The sequence below is a fragment of the Ornithodoros turicata genome, unplaced genomic scaffold (assembly GCF_037126465.1).
Source record: "Ornithodoros turicata isolate Travis unplaced genomic scaffold, ASM3712646v1 ctg00001150.1, whole genome shotgun sequence".
In the NCBI taxonomy this organism is placed as follows: Eukaryota; Metazoa; Arthropoda; class Arachnida; order Ixodida; family Argasidae; genus Ornithodoros; species Ornithodoros turicata.
The window spans coordinates 94,437-108,816 of NW_026999480.1; the positions used below are offsets into that span (position 1 = coordinate 94,437).

Below are 14,380 nucleotides of genomic sequence, written 5' to 3' on the forward strand. Positions count from 1 at the left end.
GAGATCCCCAATGCGCATATCTTTCACCATTATTTATGCTGCGTTGTAGCGTTTGACTGTGTAGCCCCGATTTTTTTACTGTTCTCACTGTGTTTGTAAATTGTTCTTTATCAACTGTATAGCGTAATTTTAGAAGCGGAATTTTCTTGCGTTTATCTTCGCTGATCCTGTAACTCCTCTGCTACTCATAGTGTATTAATCTGTATCGTCACAGTAAATAACGTACGCTGCATCCGGGAGGTGGTTACTTAAAACCCCCAGGGATCACCGCGTAGCGTGCCCTGGCTTCTCCTCGGATTAATATAAAGCGCTGCTCTCACCGATGGTCGCTCAGAATTCCCACCTATTTGTGCCGTCTGACTTTTTTTTCCTTTTTCGGCGGGTGTGTTACGGTTAATTCGAATGTCTGTCATTAATGCTAATATCCCTAAATATCTGCGTAGTTCGCCCATCATTGCCCTCTTATCGTCTCACGCCATCTGTAGCATCCGTAGTGGGGAACAGTTAATCTCACTTGCCATCCCTTCTCGTGTCTGGTGGTGTCTTTCTGAACAATTGCTGTCGGCTTTTTCTCATAGTTTGTTATATAAAGTGTAAGTTTAATGATGTCCTCGCTAGGAAAAGTCACCTTGGGTGGTCCGCAGGCAGAAAAACAACTGATAAGACGATAAGAACCCATGAAGGCATCACGTGAAGTACCCTCTCGAGCCTTATCTCTTTCCTAGTCACCGTGCAGTGACTGTAAGTGTTGCTCACATAGGGCACATAGACGTTGTAATATATAATATTTTTCCCTTCTAACTTAATTGATACATGTTATAATACACATTTTTATATTTGTGCAGTTTTGAAACCTATAGCTCCCACTGATGGTCCTCTATTCGACAGAAAAGTTTTCGTTATGTTAAACCGGTAGGGCCCTGCTGTAGGTGAAATTAACCCTCAAGGACATTACTGACATGACATTCAAAGGTCGGACTACGGACAGTTTACGAATAGCTTGTGGGTGCGATCTTCATTACAATGCAGCGACCAGCATGAATTTATGAACGCCAATTGTTGTTAGAAAGCATGTAGCAAGCCCTGTATGGAATCTGAGACAAGAGGCTTTCCACCACACTTGTGACGTCATGTCCCGTCCGTAACTTTGGAAGATCGTCATGGGGATATCTCGTAAGTCACATTGCACATTGCAGGTGGGCCATGGGTCCGGCGTGGGAACATCGATGACGATCGCAACTGAAGTGTTCGGCGGAGCCAGGGCACGATGAGCGCAGGGTACAAAGACTGACACGTGAACGACCTGGCACTTGAAAGGAGTGCTGAAGAAAAAGGTTTGCAAGACTCGAATACTATTATACGCTCCATTGTGTGGTATTGCATTCAGCCAGATAACATAGTTGACGGGGATTATAGCCCGCATTCCCTTGACGTTTTCTATTTTTACCGTAGCAGGTATTCGATCAACCACCCGTCAACACGTGCCATTACAGCGAGGGCTCCCAGGGAGGTCACCTTCTTGCACACGGTTGTAAGGAGCAATAAGGTAAGTCCCGTCTGAGTCTCCCACTTACCAGAAACGACCGATTGGCAAACAAACGCGTTTGCTGGAATCTGTTCCGTATAATTTCAGGCTAGATAAACATTTTGAACGTAGAACAGATTCCTTAAAGGGACCTTCTGGACTCCACATGTGAACGAAATAGGCCTCATCAGGTGATCGTCATTCGTGTAGTAGTTTTTTTTTACGAACCCTAGCGGAAAATATTTTACTCATTGAATATGTTACTCGCAAATCGTTTATTTCAAGTTTCTTCGGTTATGTGACTGGTTGTTCGACATTATATTCTGAATGTGAACAGATGTTCGAATATATTTATTCGCGTCATCTTCTGCAAGCAACTGTTTCGATCCCTGCCATATGGGAAGCGAGAGCTTCGGCCACGCTGATTGGTTTTCGCAAACACGTGGCCTTACCGGAAGTAGATGCAAACACGTCTTCGAAGGTGTCTTCAGTGATGTCATGGTTGGTTTAGTTGCGGTATTCTCAGTGCGAATTTTCCACGCGCAATTACTTTTACTTTCATTTCGTTATTATTTTTTTACAACTTGATGGAAAGAGAGATACATAACAATCGTAAATATACAGTGTAACACACTAGTGCGTAAATAACACAGTATAGGCAGTATAAAGACATGTTTGCTTCTATACATTAACTGCAGACGGCTTCATCATTTGCAACGCTCATTTTACCTCAGATAGGCGACCTTTTGAATCACTATGTTTCCCGTGTGTGAACCACACTCTGAAAAACCTTCCTACTTTACAGAGACGATGACGACCGTTACGACAAATAAATCAGAGCTGGAGCTCCACAAACTCCTTGAACGAGCAGACCTTCTCTCCTACTACGACAAATTCATCGAGATAGGTGAGCCAAAACGGAACATCATAATACCGGGCATGTCAATCAGGGACGTGACACTTTCGTCGTCAACCACGCAGCGCCAACAGGTCGGGAGTGACCGCTGCCGAGGTCATGGGTTCGAAACCCTGTACCATGCGAGCAGGAGTCTGTCACGTCCTCCTCTGAGACTGTAGCCAAATACGCGGTGCGATGAGGTTTAGCGAAGTAACTCTCAGTATAGGACGAATGATAAGGTACTTCTTGACCAGAGTTCCCTTTCGAGGCAAACCCCGAAGTTATTAGAACGCCTATTTCCTTTCTACGACCGCGAAAAGGCAAAGGTCCCAGTACAAAATATCGCGTGCCAAGATTGTCTACACCGAGGGATGTGTTTATATTGACGTAATTCGTTTGCAGAAATATGTTTCAACGACAACTTTCACCTTGGAACCGAAGACCCGCTTAAATGGGTTGTCGGGTCCGGAAGCGCGTGCATGAGATCGATGGTGTAATTTTCTGCACCGCTTGATAGCTTCATTGGTGAAGTTTCCCTCCCGAAAACAGCTTACATATTAAATAAACGGGATTTAAAAACTCCCACACTCTCAGAAGTACTGAAAAAAATCTCCCCAGATATAAATAGCGTTGATCCCGTAACGTCTCAGGAAATATATTTTTCGTACGATTTTTTTTCGTGTTTTTTTCATGTTGTTTCCATGCTACAACAGAAGCGTCAAGCCCTGAGAACAAGTATTTTATATTACTTAGAGCAGCTACTTTCCATGACTCTTTGCATATTCTCAAGCTCAACGATGGTCGCCTCATGATGTAAAAAATAGGAATTAGAGGAAAATCTGTTGGAATATAGATAATTACCTCAATACTATGCACGTTGGAGTACGGGTCCACATGTCAGTGCATTGACAAAACGCAAGGCGACTGTTTCGTCCACAAAAAAAAAGAAAAAAAGAGAAGAGAAAAACACCGGTCCAGATAAATAAATCTTTGATATCGAAGACGAAGGCTGCAAACAATGACCCTGGTACCTCTACAACGCATGGAGTTACTTGTCTTGATAAGGCATCTGTCCACACTAACCTCACTTACGGATTTGCCCTTAGGCGGGGACAATGTGCAGCAGCTTCGTGACTCCAGCGGACACGATTTCCAGGAGTTGATCAACATGGTAGATATGGCCAGAAAGCCACCTCACGTCAAGAGGTTCAAGAAAGCACTGGCAGAGTGGAAACCAGACACAGGTAAATGGAAAACCAAATTGGGAGAAGGGGCTGGATCTTATGTACCGCGTGCTGGCGTGCGTGCGCGATACATATGATGGCCGTACAAAAAGCCGGCGTTTCGTTGAACTTGGCCTCAAAGTCCGGCCTCACAAGCAGATCAGTTAAAGAGCTATTTTCTGCAATCTCCGTAAGTCTTTCAAATGTTTCTAATTGCGTTCATGGACCTCCTATATGGAAGCAACGATTGCATAGGCTTCTGTGAGAACGCCCTGCTCTCCGTATATGCATAACTTGGCAGAAGTGTAGGATAGTTAGGTAGAATTGCAAGCGGCTGCATTCCTCTCTAAAGAACTTACTCAACCGACAGTTACGTTACCGCCACATTGGCCCTTTAGTCGTTTCCGACAATGAAAAAGTGCGTCTGAATCTAAGAATAAAAACGACAGTTGCAGCAACGTCCACTCCAGCGGATGGAGCAGAAGGGGAGCTTCACAAGCTACTTCGAGGAGCGGATCTTCTCTCCTACCACGACAAGTTCATGGAGATAGGTGAGTCAGAATAGGCCGTGTCGATGCATACACGGATTACTAACGGAAGCTAGTCGTGCGTGTACAACTACGGACAAGAGACGGTGGCCGCATGATTCAGAGCGTACCCGCGACCAATTAAGAGTTAATTTGGACAAGAGAAAGATACGGAATAAATTTATGAAAAAACAAATCTGCTTATCACGCAATACGTATTTTGACCTGGTTCGTAGGAGACGCCGCGCGACATGTCGTCACTGTTAGCGTTGCGTCTGTTGTAATAATGGCGACACAGAACACGATTGTCACGTTCTCACTGTAAAGGCCGACTTGCATTCTGAATAGTGACTCCTGGTGGACAGCTTGACAGACGAAGCAGGATTTCGAGCGACGTCAAATGTCGCTCGATTGCTTCTCTAAAGGGACGCTAAAATTCAAAATGAAGTTGCTCTCATATGAAAGTCAGCGTTTGAATTGGTGTAATGCAAACACAGTGCGCACAGCGCTAGCGCTACAGGAGAGAGCCACCAAATTGGAGTACCGACGAAATAAGCAACGCAGTTAAGATGTTTAATTGAGAAAGGAAGATTTTCATTTAGGGAAGGAACCAGAAAGGTCGTCCTACTTACAGAACACCACGATGGTCGCAACGGTTACTTCCCTCTAGTTTTGAAAGCGGTACGGTTCCACAAATTGGCAGGACTGCTTTCGCATACGACTGTCTATACATGTCTATACATGAAGCACGTTATACAGGATGTTTGCTGTAACGTGTCCCTAAATTATATTTAAAATTTTTTACGAGGATGTCGCTCGCTGCATTCGTCTTTGCGCCACTTTTTTCGCCAGGGAAGACCGATTTTGTCGTATTTCAACTGCGATAAATTGAATCTTTAAAATTGATCTCGGTAATTTGCCGAGTCAACCCTATGTTTTCCCAACGGATATGGAATGCGCATGTTTGATTTACCCCGAAACATCACTGAAGGCGTCCAGCACCACAGCGGGAACACATGAAAAAAAAGAAAGAAAGAAAGAAAAAGACATGCAAAAAGGCGCCGTTTTGGGACTCCCAAGTCGCTGGGCTTGAGTATGCCAGCGCTATGTGGGCCGTCGTTGCTCCGCCCCCTTCACAGTCCCTCGCCGCACAAAATTTGCTGCGTCACGCCTTCAGTTTCCCCTGACGCTTCCTGTCATTCCAGGCATATCTCTTCTTGCCGAGTCCTAAAACGTTGCTTTTTTCATTTTTATTTTATGTGTTCCCGCTGTGGTGCTGGACGTCTTCAGCTATGTTTCGGGGTAAATCGAACATGCGCTTTCCATTTCCATTGGAAAAACGTGAGGTTGACTCGGCAGATTTGCGAGATCAACTTTAAAAACTCAATTTAATGCTGTTGAAATTTGACTGATGAAAAAAAAACTGAAAAAAAAAACTGGTGTCTTCCTCATGAAAAAACTGCCGCAAAGACCAATACAATAAGCTGTATCCTTGTACAATGTCTAGATTTTTGTTTTATATAATTCATAGGCACGTTATAGGAAACATCCTATATATTTCCAGTGTCCTTGCCTGAACCTGACCCCATTGATGCCACATAAAGTATTCGTAGCGGATTTTGAGCCCTGTTCGTCTTCCTGTTCTTGTGGACATTTCGTTCCCATGGAGTTGAGATGACTACAGGTGTTTTGTCGACACTCTCAAATGATGTTTTTCTTTCTTTTTCGGAGACTGCCACGTTTCAGTTGTTGCTCCTCTATGTAAAGGCCCCGACAAATATTTACGGAACACGTAGCAGGTGTATTTTCTCCTGTGCGCGACAGCCTACCAGCGAGTGGAAACTAGTCCGTTTATTCTTTCAGAGATGTGAGGGAGTTCCCTGGTAGCAACACAGTGCGAGAGTTTCGTCGCTTTAATGTGCTCAAACCATGTGGAGATCTGGGGGGGGGGGGGGGGCAGGCGTTCAGACCTGCCCTCCATTCCAGAATATGAATATATCCCATATCCCCAAGCAGCACAATGCACTGAAAATCGGGTGCAATAGGGGTGGACGGGTAGGTGGAAGGCCTTGAACAGGCTTGTGAAACTAAAGAACATTGATGAAACACATACCGGCCACCCCTATTGCACTCGACTTTCAGTACATTGTGCTGCTTGGGTCAGAATGCACGTGGCACTTGTCCATAGGGACCCCCCTCCCTTTGGGAAAATCCTAGATCCACCCCTGCTCGAAACATGGTTTGAATTGGTGTCGCTGCCGTCACACTCCTCTCCCCCTCTGAACGAGTGAACAATCCCACTTCCGCTTGCCGCTAGGGTGTCGCACCGAGGTGGAAATATACCGCTGTCGTTTTCCGTAAACTTTTGCGGGGCCTGTACTTCTACTCTCGCGACTAAGAACGCCATGAGCGGCACCGAAGGCCAAGCATCGCCGACGCTGGCCAAGGAACCGTCGAGAAATCACCGTGTGCAGGTGGGCTCAGCGGTTTTCTGACAGGCTGACGTCACCACCGCGGAACTCTGTGTCTTTCCGTCGAGAAAACGTTGTACGCGGGTTTCATTTTATAGCGCGGTCACCGCCATGTATCGTAGTCGGCGCTACTCTTCCGAATATTTCTAGGGTTCACTCACCATTCAACGTCTGCTATCCACCCGTAGCCGCCGTTCCAGTTTGTTTTAGTGTTACTTCTATAATGCACGGAGTCACGTGTCTTGGAACCTTAACCTCCGTTTTGGAATTGTCTTTAGGCGGGGACAATGTTCAGCAGCTTTGTGACTCCATGGGGGACGATTTCCAGGAAGTGATTGACCTTGTTGATATGGCCAGAAAGCCATTTCACGTCAAGAGACTGAAGAAAGCACTGGGCCAGTGGACAGGACAGTCAGGTAAATGAAGAACCAAACGGGGAGAAAGGACTCCATCTTCGTGTATGCCGTATTGGCGTCCAGTACCGGTGTATAATGGCACACTGAATGCCGCGAAGGCTTTCTTCGTTGGTTCAGAAATCCAGCATTAGAAGCCAAGTAGTTGACGACCTTTTTTCTGCCATCTCCCCAATATACCTAATCGATCTAAGATCTAATTGCATGGAAGAACATTTCAAATTGAAGCAGATGATCACGTAGGTCATTTGGGGGTACCGGACTTCCTCATGCATGATTGCATAGAAATGTAGAATTGAGAGATAGAGGTACCGACAACGTACCCACAACTGACTCGATTCTCACACGCGCTGTCGCCACATCAATCACTCTGTAGTTTTATCTCTGAGCATCTTTAAATGAAGATAGTGACAGCAGTTTCACGTTATCTTACAATGAAGAAGATTTCAACTATGACTTTGTGTGGATGTCGGTCGATTATTGCGAACCAGTCGTGAACCTGTCGAACCATTGAATCAGTGTGCAACAGTCGACATTGCTTTACAGTCAAGGTAACATCCACTGCGGCCGACGAATCAGAAGAGGAACTTCACGAATTACTTCGACGAGCGGATCTTCTCTCCTACCACGACAAGTTCATCGAACTGGGTGAGTTAAAAAGTGTGTCTGTGTGTATCGAATACAAGCGGGATCCAGGCAGGTTGTTGCATTTGCAAAGGCGTGTGTATCTGTGGGGCCGGTGGTGGTGAAAGGCGAAATATGAGATAGAGGAGAGTATTAAGATAGAGTGAAGCCGTCATCTAACTCTGTCCCAAATGCTAGTTCTTCTTCCTGCGCTGAAGAAGCGCTAAATTTCAACTCGTAGGTCCGTGTGAGCGCGCCAGCCAAAATGGGGCCTCAGGATGTTTTTCATATATTTTTACCATAGCCGTGTGAATGCAACTAGCCATCAAAACTGCAAGCTTTCTATACAGTTACAATTATTACTACAAATAAATCTTGTTCGACCGATTGATAATTTTGGCATGCTGCGCTAAGACTGAAGATGTTAGATTGATGGGCTGGTTGTGTTGAAATTCTAAAATCGCCAATGGAAGGGAACACGAAAAGAAATGCTTAGTCCTCTCGTTTCGTGCTCCCTTGCATGGTTTCTCTTGCCATTCTAAGCAGTAATTTAAGAATACTTATTTTAGAATGGGTTTAAATGTTTGCTGCATCCCCTGGAGAGAAAGGACGAAGAGGAGTGAAAAAGGGGTCTTTGTGATTGCAGAGGTTAACGAGGCCTATAGTATAGGTCATCATGAAACTATTCAATGCGAGACAAAGGCAAAAATTCGTATCCCAGGTCTGGTAGGGTCTTCTGCGTTAGGGATGTGTCTAATGTGTCTGAGGACACGTTACAAATGTTTAACCTCGGTATTGGATTCGTTCTCAGGCGCAGACAATGTGCAGAGGCTTTGTGACTCAACCGACGAAGAGTTCCAGACACTCGCCGAGCACGTAGGCATGTCCAGAAAGCCCCTTCACGTGAAAAGATTGAAGAACGCACTCAAACAGTGGTCAGGCCATGCAGGTAATTGGAGAAATCTCGGGTTCTGGTCAAACGAGCGAAGGATAACGGACGTATTTTTGTGACCGTTTCCATTTTCGTTACTGCTATATTTTCGTTTCCGTTATGCGTTTCTGATACCGGCCTTTCAATTTCGTTTCCGTTACTGTTTCTGGTAATGGAACAGCTGTTAGAGAGCAGCAGGAGGACAGCCCGTCCGGCTCTATTAGCACCCTGTTTTGCCCAAGTGCTGCTTCGGTGTCACGCGTACACACTACACAAGTAATTTTGCGTCGTTGGGATACGCACAACTTGCGAGTCTTAAAATAAATAATGTTGGTACATGTCTTTGGTCACTCGGAGTCCAGCAACTCGAGATGGGCGTAACCTTCATTCAATGTCGCATTCATAAGCAGACGCTCTTAGTAGTAAATAATACTGCCATAGCCACGGTGAAATGAAAAAAAAAAGTACAAAACAGGTAACTAAAAATCGTAGGTTCTCATCCTCGTGCTATGGTGGAGTATCGTCATGTGTTGATGGCACGTAGCTACGAGGACTGGGACGAGGTAAACAAGGGATGCACCCTCGAGATGCTCTTTCCATGCTCTCATGTACTATGTAGAGCATTACAGGGAATGGAGTCATCAAAATACAAAAACAAAAACGAAAAGTCACTCAAATACCATCGCACAACAGGAATAGCCATTACCCGAATTCAATACCGGACGATAATTTATTTCCGTTTCTGTTTCCGGTAATGGAGGAGCGTGGTATGCGTTTCCGTTTTCGTTATCGTTACCATCTCCAATTTCGGTGACATATCGTTTCTGTTTCCGTTACCATTATCGCTACCCTTCCCTGGGTAAAACCACTCACTTTTCGTGTACATGCTCCTGGCACTCCATGGTAGTATTCGTACGCGATCCATATTGGCCAAGGGGAATTCGGTTGTACGTGCGTTATTCGTTGATTCCCAGGTCATACGCTGAGTATATACATAGTAGCAAGGTGTTACTTGGCACTGTAAATCAGTTGTATTTTGCCCTTTACGTTTCCTTTACTTCAATCTCCGCTGTTATGCCTCTAATTATTCCAGTCGTTCTCACGAACAATCCGCGATCCACAAAAGATGTTACGGCCCCTTCGGAGCACGTACAGGTTGAGGTTATTAAAGGCATGTGCCTCAACAGGGATTCTGAACTTTCGAGGGGAAATTTGGGAATTGAAATGGGGGAAGGACGCCACACGGCACTCACTTGCGGTCGACACTTGTGTAGTGTATCATTTGCAGGACATCTCCCTCGTCAGGGACGCACCAAGGGTAGGTCATGGCAGTTTCTAGATGCGCGTGTATTATCGCTGCTAGCGGTAGGGTCGCTCGCGAGATGCAATACAGCCTCAAAAAACTCGAAAGAAGCAATAAGATACCTCTGAACTTATGCGCGTATTGCTTTGGGGATAATATGAGTAGGGGTCCCAGGGGATAGCGCCTGGATGAACGGCAAAGGGTGTTGAGAGCCGATCACGTAGAGAGGTACCAAGGGTGTTGCAGTCCTGTGTCTCAAACCTATACGCACGACTCCCTTGCCATGTGGGCTCCAGTTACATCAGTCATTGTGTCATTTTATGACCGAGTGCTTCCTGGAGCTTGCAAAAGAAATACAGTGAAGGTAATAAAGTAAGTAAAACGGAGGCCCCAGATGTTTCCTCATCCATTTCACAAGTCAGAGGAAAAAAGAAATCCTCAGCCCCTCCTATGGTTTTATTATCGTGTCAATGAACAGCGCGATGGCCGTAGGTTGCTATAGGTCTGGTTCCCTTAAGGACGTGGACGTCAGCCGCGAAAGATATGCACGATGGCTCACAAACCCTATTGACTGACATGTCTCCCGCATTTCAGAGCCAGCTGCGTTTCGAGATTCGCACAAACGATGTAATACGCGTCTCTTACCCTTTGTTGTGAAACTCTGTATACAGGCCCTCATCGTATGGGAGAACCTTCGCTGAAATATGAACCGCGTAACAGGGGGTCAAGTGTTACATCCCCTTCTAATTATGTCCTTCCCCTTTCCGGTCCAGTATAGCTTACGTATTCCTTTATGCTAGCGGGTCGATTTTATCTTATCTTAGCTGAAAATTTAAAATCTCACTACTCAGACATATGTGTCTGTATCGCCTACACTGAACTTCCTTTGCAGCCGTAATGACGTCCATTCCTTCAAACGAGTCGGAGCGTGAAGTTCACGAACTGCTTCAGCGAGCGGATCTCCTCGCCTACTACGACAAGTTCATCGAGAAAGGTGAGCCAGAATGCGTCTTCGTGTCACCAAATATAGCGACCTCACTGGTACTTCGGTTGTTTTTTTAACGATTAAGATCAATATTTTTCGGCATGCTCGCTGAACGATTTTTCTGAAGTCAGCCTCGGTGGATCAGTGGTATACTGCGGCCAAGTGCTTCGGATTTGAAATGGCGCGAATAATAATAAAAATAAATAAATATATATATCAAAAGGACAATTTCTCTCACTCGTAGAGCAGCGCCTTGCGTGGTCTACAGTGCATTTAGTAAATCGTCTTCGTGAGACTTCGAACGTGTTTAACTTACGTGTCCAACTTGACCCCAGGCGTAGACAATGTGCAGCAGCTCTTTGACTCCACGGAAGAAGAGTTCCAGGAGTTCATGGACCTTGTTGGCATGGCCGGATTCCCTTTTCACGTGATGAGGTTCCAGAATGAACTGGAACAGTGGACAGGACACCCAGGTGAGCTACACACCATTGAACTGAGGCACAGCACTCGGACCTCGTGTACTCCACCTTGGCATTCCTGCGAACATAATGACCCGGGGAACGTCGATACATTTTTCTTCGTTGATTCAGAATTTACACGCTCACCATTTATTTTTTAAATCTCCGCAATGCACCTAGTGTTCTACTGACTAACGACATAGACTGAAAGAACGAACAAGCGTATGGACCGCATGATGGACACGCCTATACCCTGATGCGCCGTTCATTTTTTTCTGATTTTACACGCTGTGTAGTACGTCGTGTCCACAGTGCAAACTAATAACGTCTATCGAGGTCTCGCAACCCGTTTGGATACGTAGATCAACAATCCACTGCTGTGTTTGTACTTGTGTACCACATAATAGCCCCCGTATTTCATTTAAATGGGCCCTAAAGATGGTCGTGTTTTGCGTCTCATAGGGTACTGGACGCAGGTGTATTCCGTACTGAATGGTTATTATGTTAATACACGCAGAATGCAGCGTAGGAAGTGTCTTTGTTATTGCCGTTTGCATGCGCTGGTGCTATACATTTTCCTTTGAGATGTCGTTCCAATGCATACACAATGTATGTAAAGCATATAACGCAGATACGAGTTCAAATATCATTTTTTTCCAGCGTGCCAACCAATCGCTTATTTTTTCCAGTTGCAATGACGTCCGTTCCGGCAACAAAACCGAGACTATCGGAGATTCACCACCTCCTTGAACCAGCTGGTCTCCTCTTTTACTGCGAGAAATTTGAGGAAATAGGTGAGTACAAACGATTAGTACAGCTTGCACAGCACGAAACACACAGGGCGGTTGTTGGTCTGTGCAGGCTATGGTAAATGCGTACTGAAAACCCTGTCTTTCCGTTCGGGTCACAACGCACTCTGTCGCCTCATGCCATGGAAGAACCGCATGAGTCAGTCAGAAGGGAAATACGCGAATCGTTATCGGTAATGATGATGAGTCCTTTCACTGAGTATATATTCCCAAATATGAGTCTTGGTGTTTTTCGAGTAACGGATACTCCCACAACATCAGGAACTTAATTTTAAGATGATGAATGGGGAGTTCCATCGCCACGTCACATACTCTACCTGGTGGAGATGTGGGAAATGAAATAATGAGCCCCTTGAGTATAAGGATCGAAGTCCTGTGGTGTCCAGGAAGGTGCAGAGAGCTTGGAGGGCAGAGCATTGGTGGGCTGCGGATGTCGCCAGGGACCAAGCAGTTTTCTGTGGAGAGGGGAGGCTGGGCGAGAGTCCGTGGGCCGATTTAAGGGTCTGTCATGGGGGGGGGGACGGTCTTAAGGAAATTTCGTGCTTTGCGGCGCAGCATCGTCCAAGAGATCGGGTTTTTACGTAGGGAACACGACCGCATGGGGTCGCCCCCCGCCCCCGTTACATCCGCCCCTGTCGGTGACCCTGTATGAAAATGATTGTGTAGGGTTTGTTGTGTGATCACCTGTTCAAAGTCTGAGCATAACATAATCTCTAGGTAAGGTTTCGCCACCAGATTACCGTTTAAACATTATTTACGTTGCCGGCTAATATCACATTCATTTACCGTGCTGTACGACAGCGTCAAGCCCCGACACTTTTTTTTAAATTCCGTGTTAGCGCCGCGAAGCAACTGTGGCTATGAGCGGCGTACAGAGGTGGACAGATGGAGAGAGGACAGCAAGAAGGAGTGGGGAACATGGGGGGTTAGTGTGCGTCCTGGGCCGACTTCAGGGGGAACTCTGCCGACCTTCGTCTGGAAAGTCTTCGGAAAACGCAGGGAAATCCTCAGACAGCACAGCCGGTGACAGGATTCGAACCCGTGTCACTTCCCAGTCTCGGCGTTGAAAGCGACCATGACTAACGATCATGACTGGTGACTGATGATCATATGACTAGTACACTCAAGGGGGGAAATAGGAGTGGAACGGAGATCAATAGCGGCTCCTTATAGTCCCTTAAACTGCTATTCCCTCCCCATTTTGGTGCCCTAACCCCGAGGTTTATTCCCTAGGACTGCAAATTGTTACTGACCTTCGTAAAATGACCTTCAGAATGCAACAGTCTACGTAAATTTGTGCTGTTGGTCAGTTTGGTGGCATAAGACTCTATAGTTGAACCAACTTAGCGATATTCCACCCAGAGAGAGTATGAATTGAATTTAGTTAAACTTTACAATGCTTAATGAACAGTACAGTTTACACAGATGGAAGACCCAGAGGGAAAAGTATCCCGGTTAAAGGGTCTTCCGTGTGACATACAAAGATTAGAGCCATAACGAAACAATACAAAAAATGCGAAGGTAAAAACAATACACGAGCATAATACACGAAATACATAAAAACATAATACATGAAAACAATGCAAAGATGAAAAACAATGCACAAAAATATACATGTAATAGCAAGTCACGCACTAGACACAGCTGCACATCTTTGTGCCCCAAATCAGTAATATTATCGTACGGAATATATAGTTAAATTAACCTTTATACATTTTTGACAGCAAAAAATAGTTCGCTAGTTTTTTTAATTCAGAAAAATTTTTGACGCTTTTTATGCTTGGTGGTACGCTGTTCCATTCATTTGCACTACGAAACAAAAAAGTTAGTTTCCCGTAGTTAGTCTTAACGGTAGGGAAGTTAAAGACACCTTCAGCCCCTGCTCTCGTGTGGTGAACAGCTCTAAGTTCATCGTAGTTCATGGCTACAGAAAGGAGGTGTCCGCTCAAAGCGCCAAATGTTATGTGTAATATGTGTTGAGATATTATTTGTTTAATAGCTAGTATCTGGTGATCGTGCATGATTGTAGCAACAGAAGACAAGTATGGTAATCGAAAGATAATTCTTATAGCACGATTCTGAACAGTTTCCAGAGCACGTAAATGGGTGTTATAAGTAAGGCCCCAGACACTTGCACAATAAGAAAAATGTGAGTGCACAAAAGCGTGGTAAAGGTTTAAAACAATGGGCGCAGGAAAGTGGTGTCGAGTTCT

The 14,380-nt window shown here is 45.3% G+C and overlaps 1 protein-coding gene across 4 annotated transcripts in view; it reads left to right on the plus strand.

Annotated features, from left to right (window-relative positions):
• The window catches only part of LOC135376561 (uncharacterized), a 34,977-nt gene that overhangs the window by 109 nt on the left and 20,488 nt on the right, over positions 1 to 14,380 (plus strand). Inside the window, exons 1-12 of one of the 4 annotated variants that reach the window (XM_064609096.1) lie at positions 8 to 1,137; positions 1,197 to 1,334; positions 1,453 to 1,546; positions 2,331 to 2,432; positions 3,530 to 3,667; positions 4,096 to 4,197; positions 6,923 to 7,060; positions 7,604 to 7,705; positions 8,493 to 8,630; positions 10,808 to 10,909; positions 11,236 to 11,373; positions 12,048 to 12,152. In XM_064609096.1, coding sequence (XP_064465166.1) covers positions 2,336 to 2,432; positions 3,530 to 3,667; positions 4,096 to 4,197; positions 6,923 to 7,060; positions 7,604 to 7,705; positions 8,493 to 8,630; positions 10,808 to 10,909; positions 11,236 to 11,373; positions 12,048 to 12,152 — 1,060 coding nt within the window. In that variant the 5' untranslated portion in view covers positions 8 to 1,137; positions 1,197 to 1,334; positions 1,453 to 1,546; positions 2,331 to 2,335. Of the gene's footprint in view, positions 1 to 7; positions 1,138 to 1,196; positions 1,335 to 1,452; positions 1,547 to 2,330; positions 2,433 to 3,529; positions 3,668 to 4,095; positions 4,198 to 6,922; positions 7,061 to 7,603; positions 7,706 to 8,492; positions 8,631 to 10,807; positions 10,910 to 11,235; positions 11,374 to 12,047; positions 12,153 to 14,380 lie in introns of those variants that run through there. The other 3 variants (XM_064609094.1, XM_064609095.1, XM_064609097.1) reach the window with 3 other exon arrangements.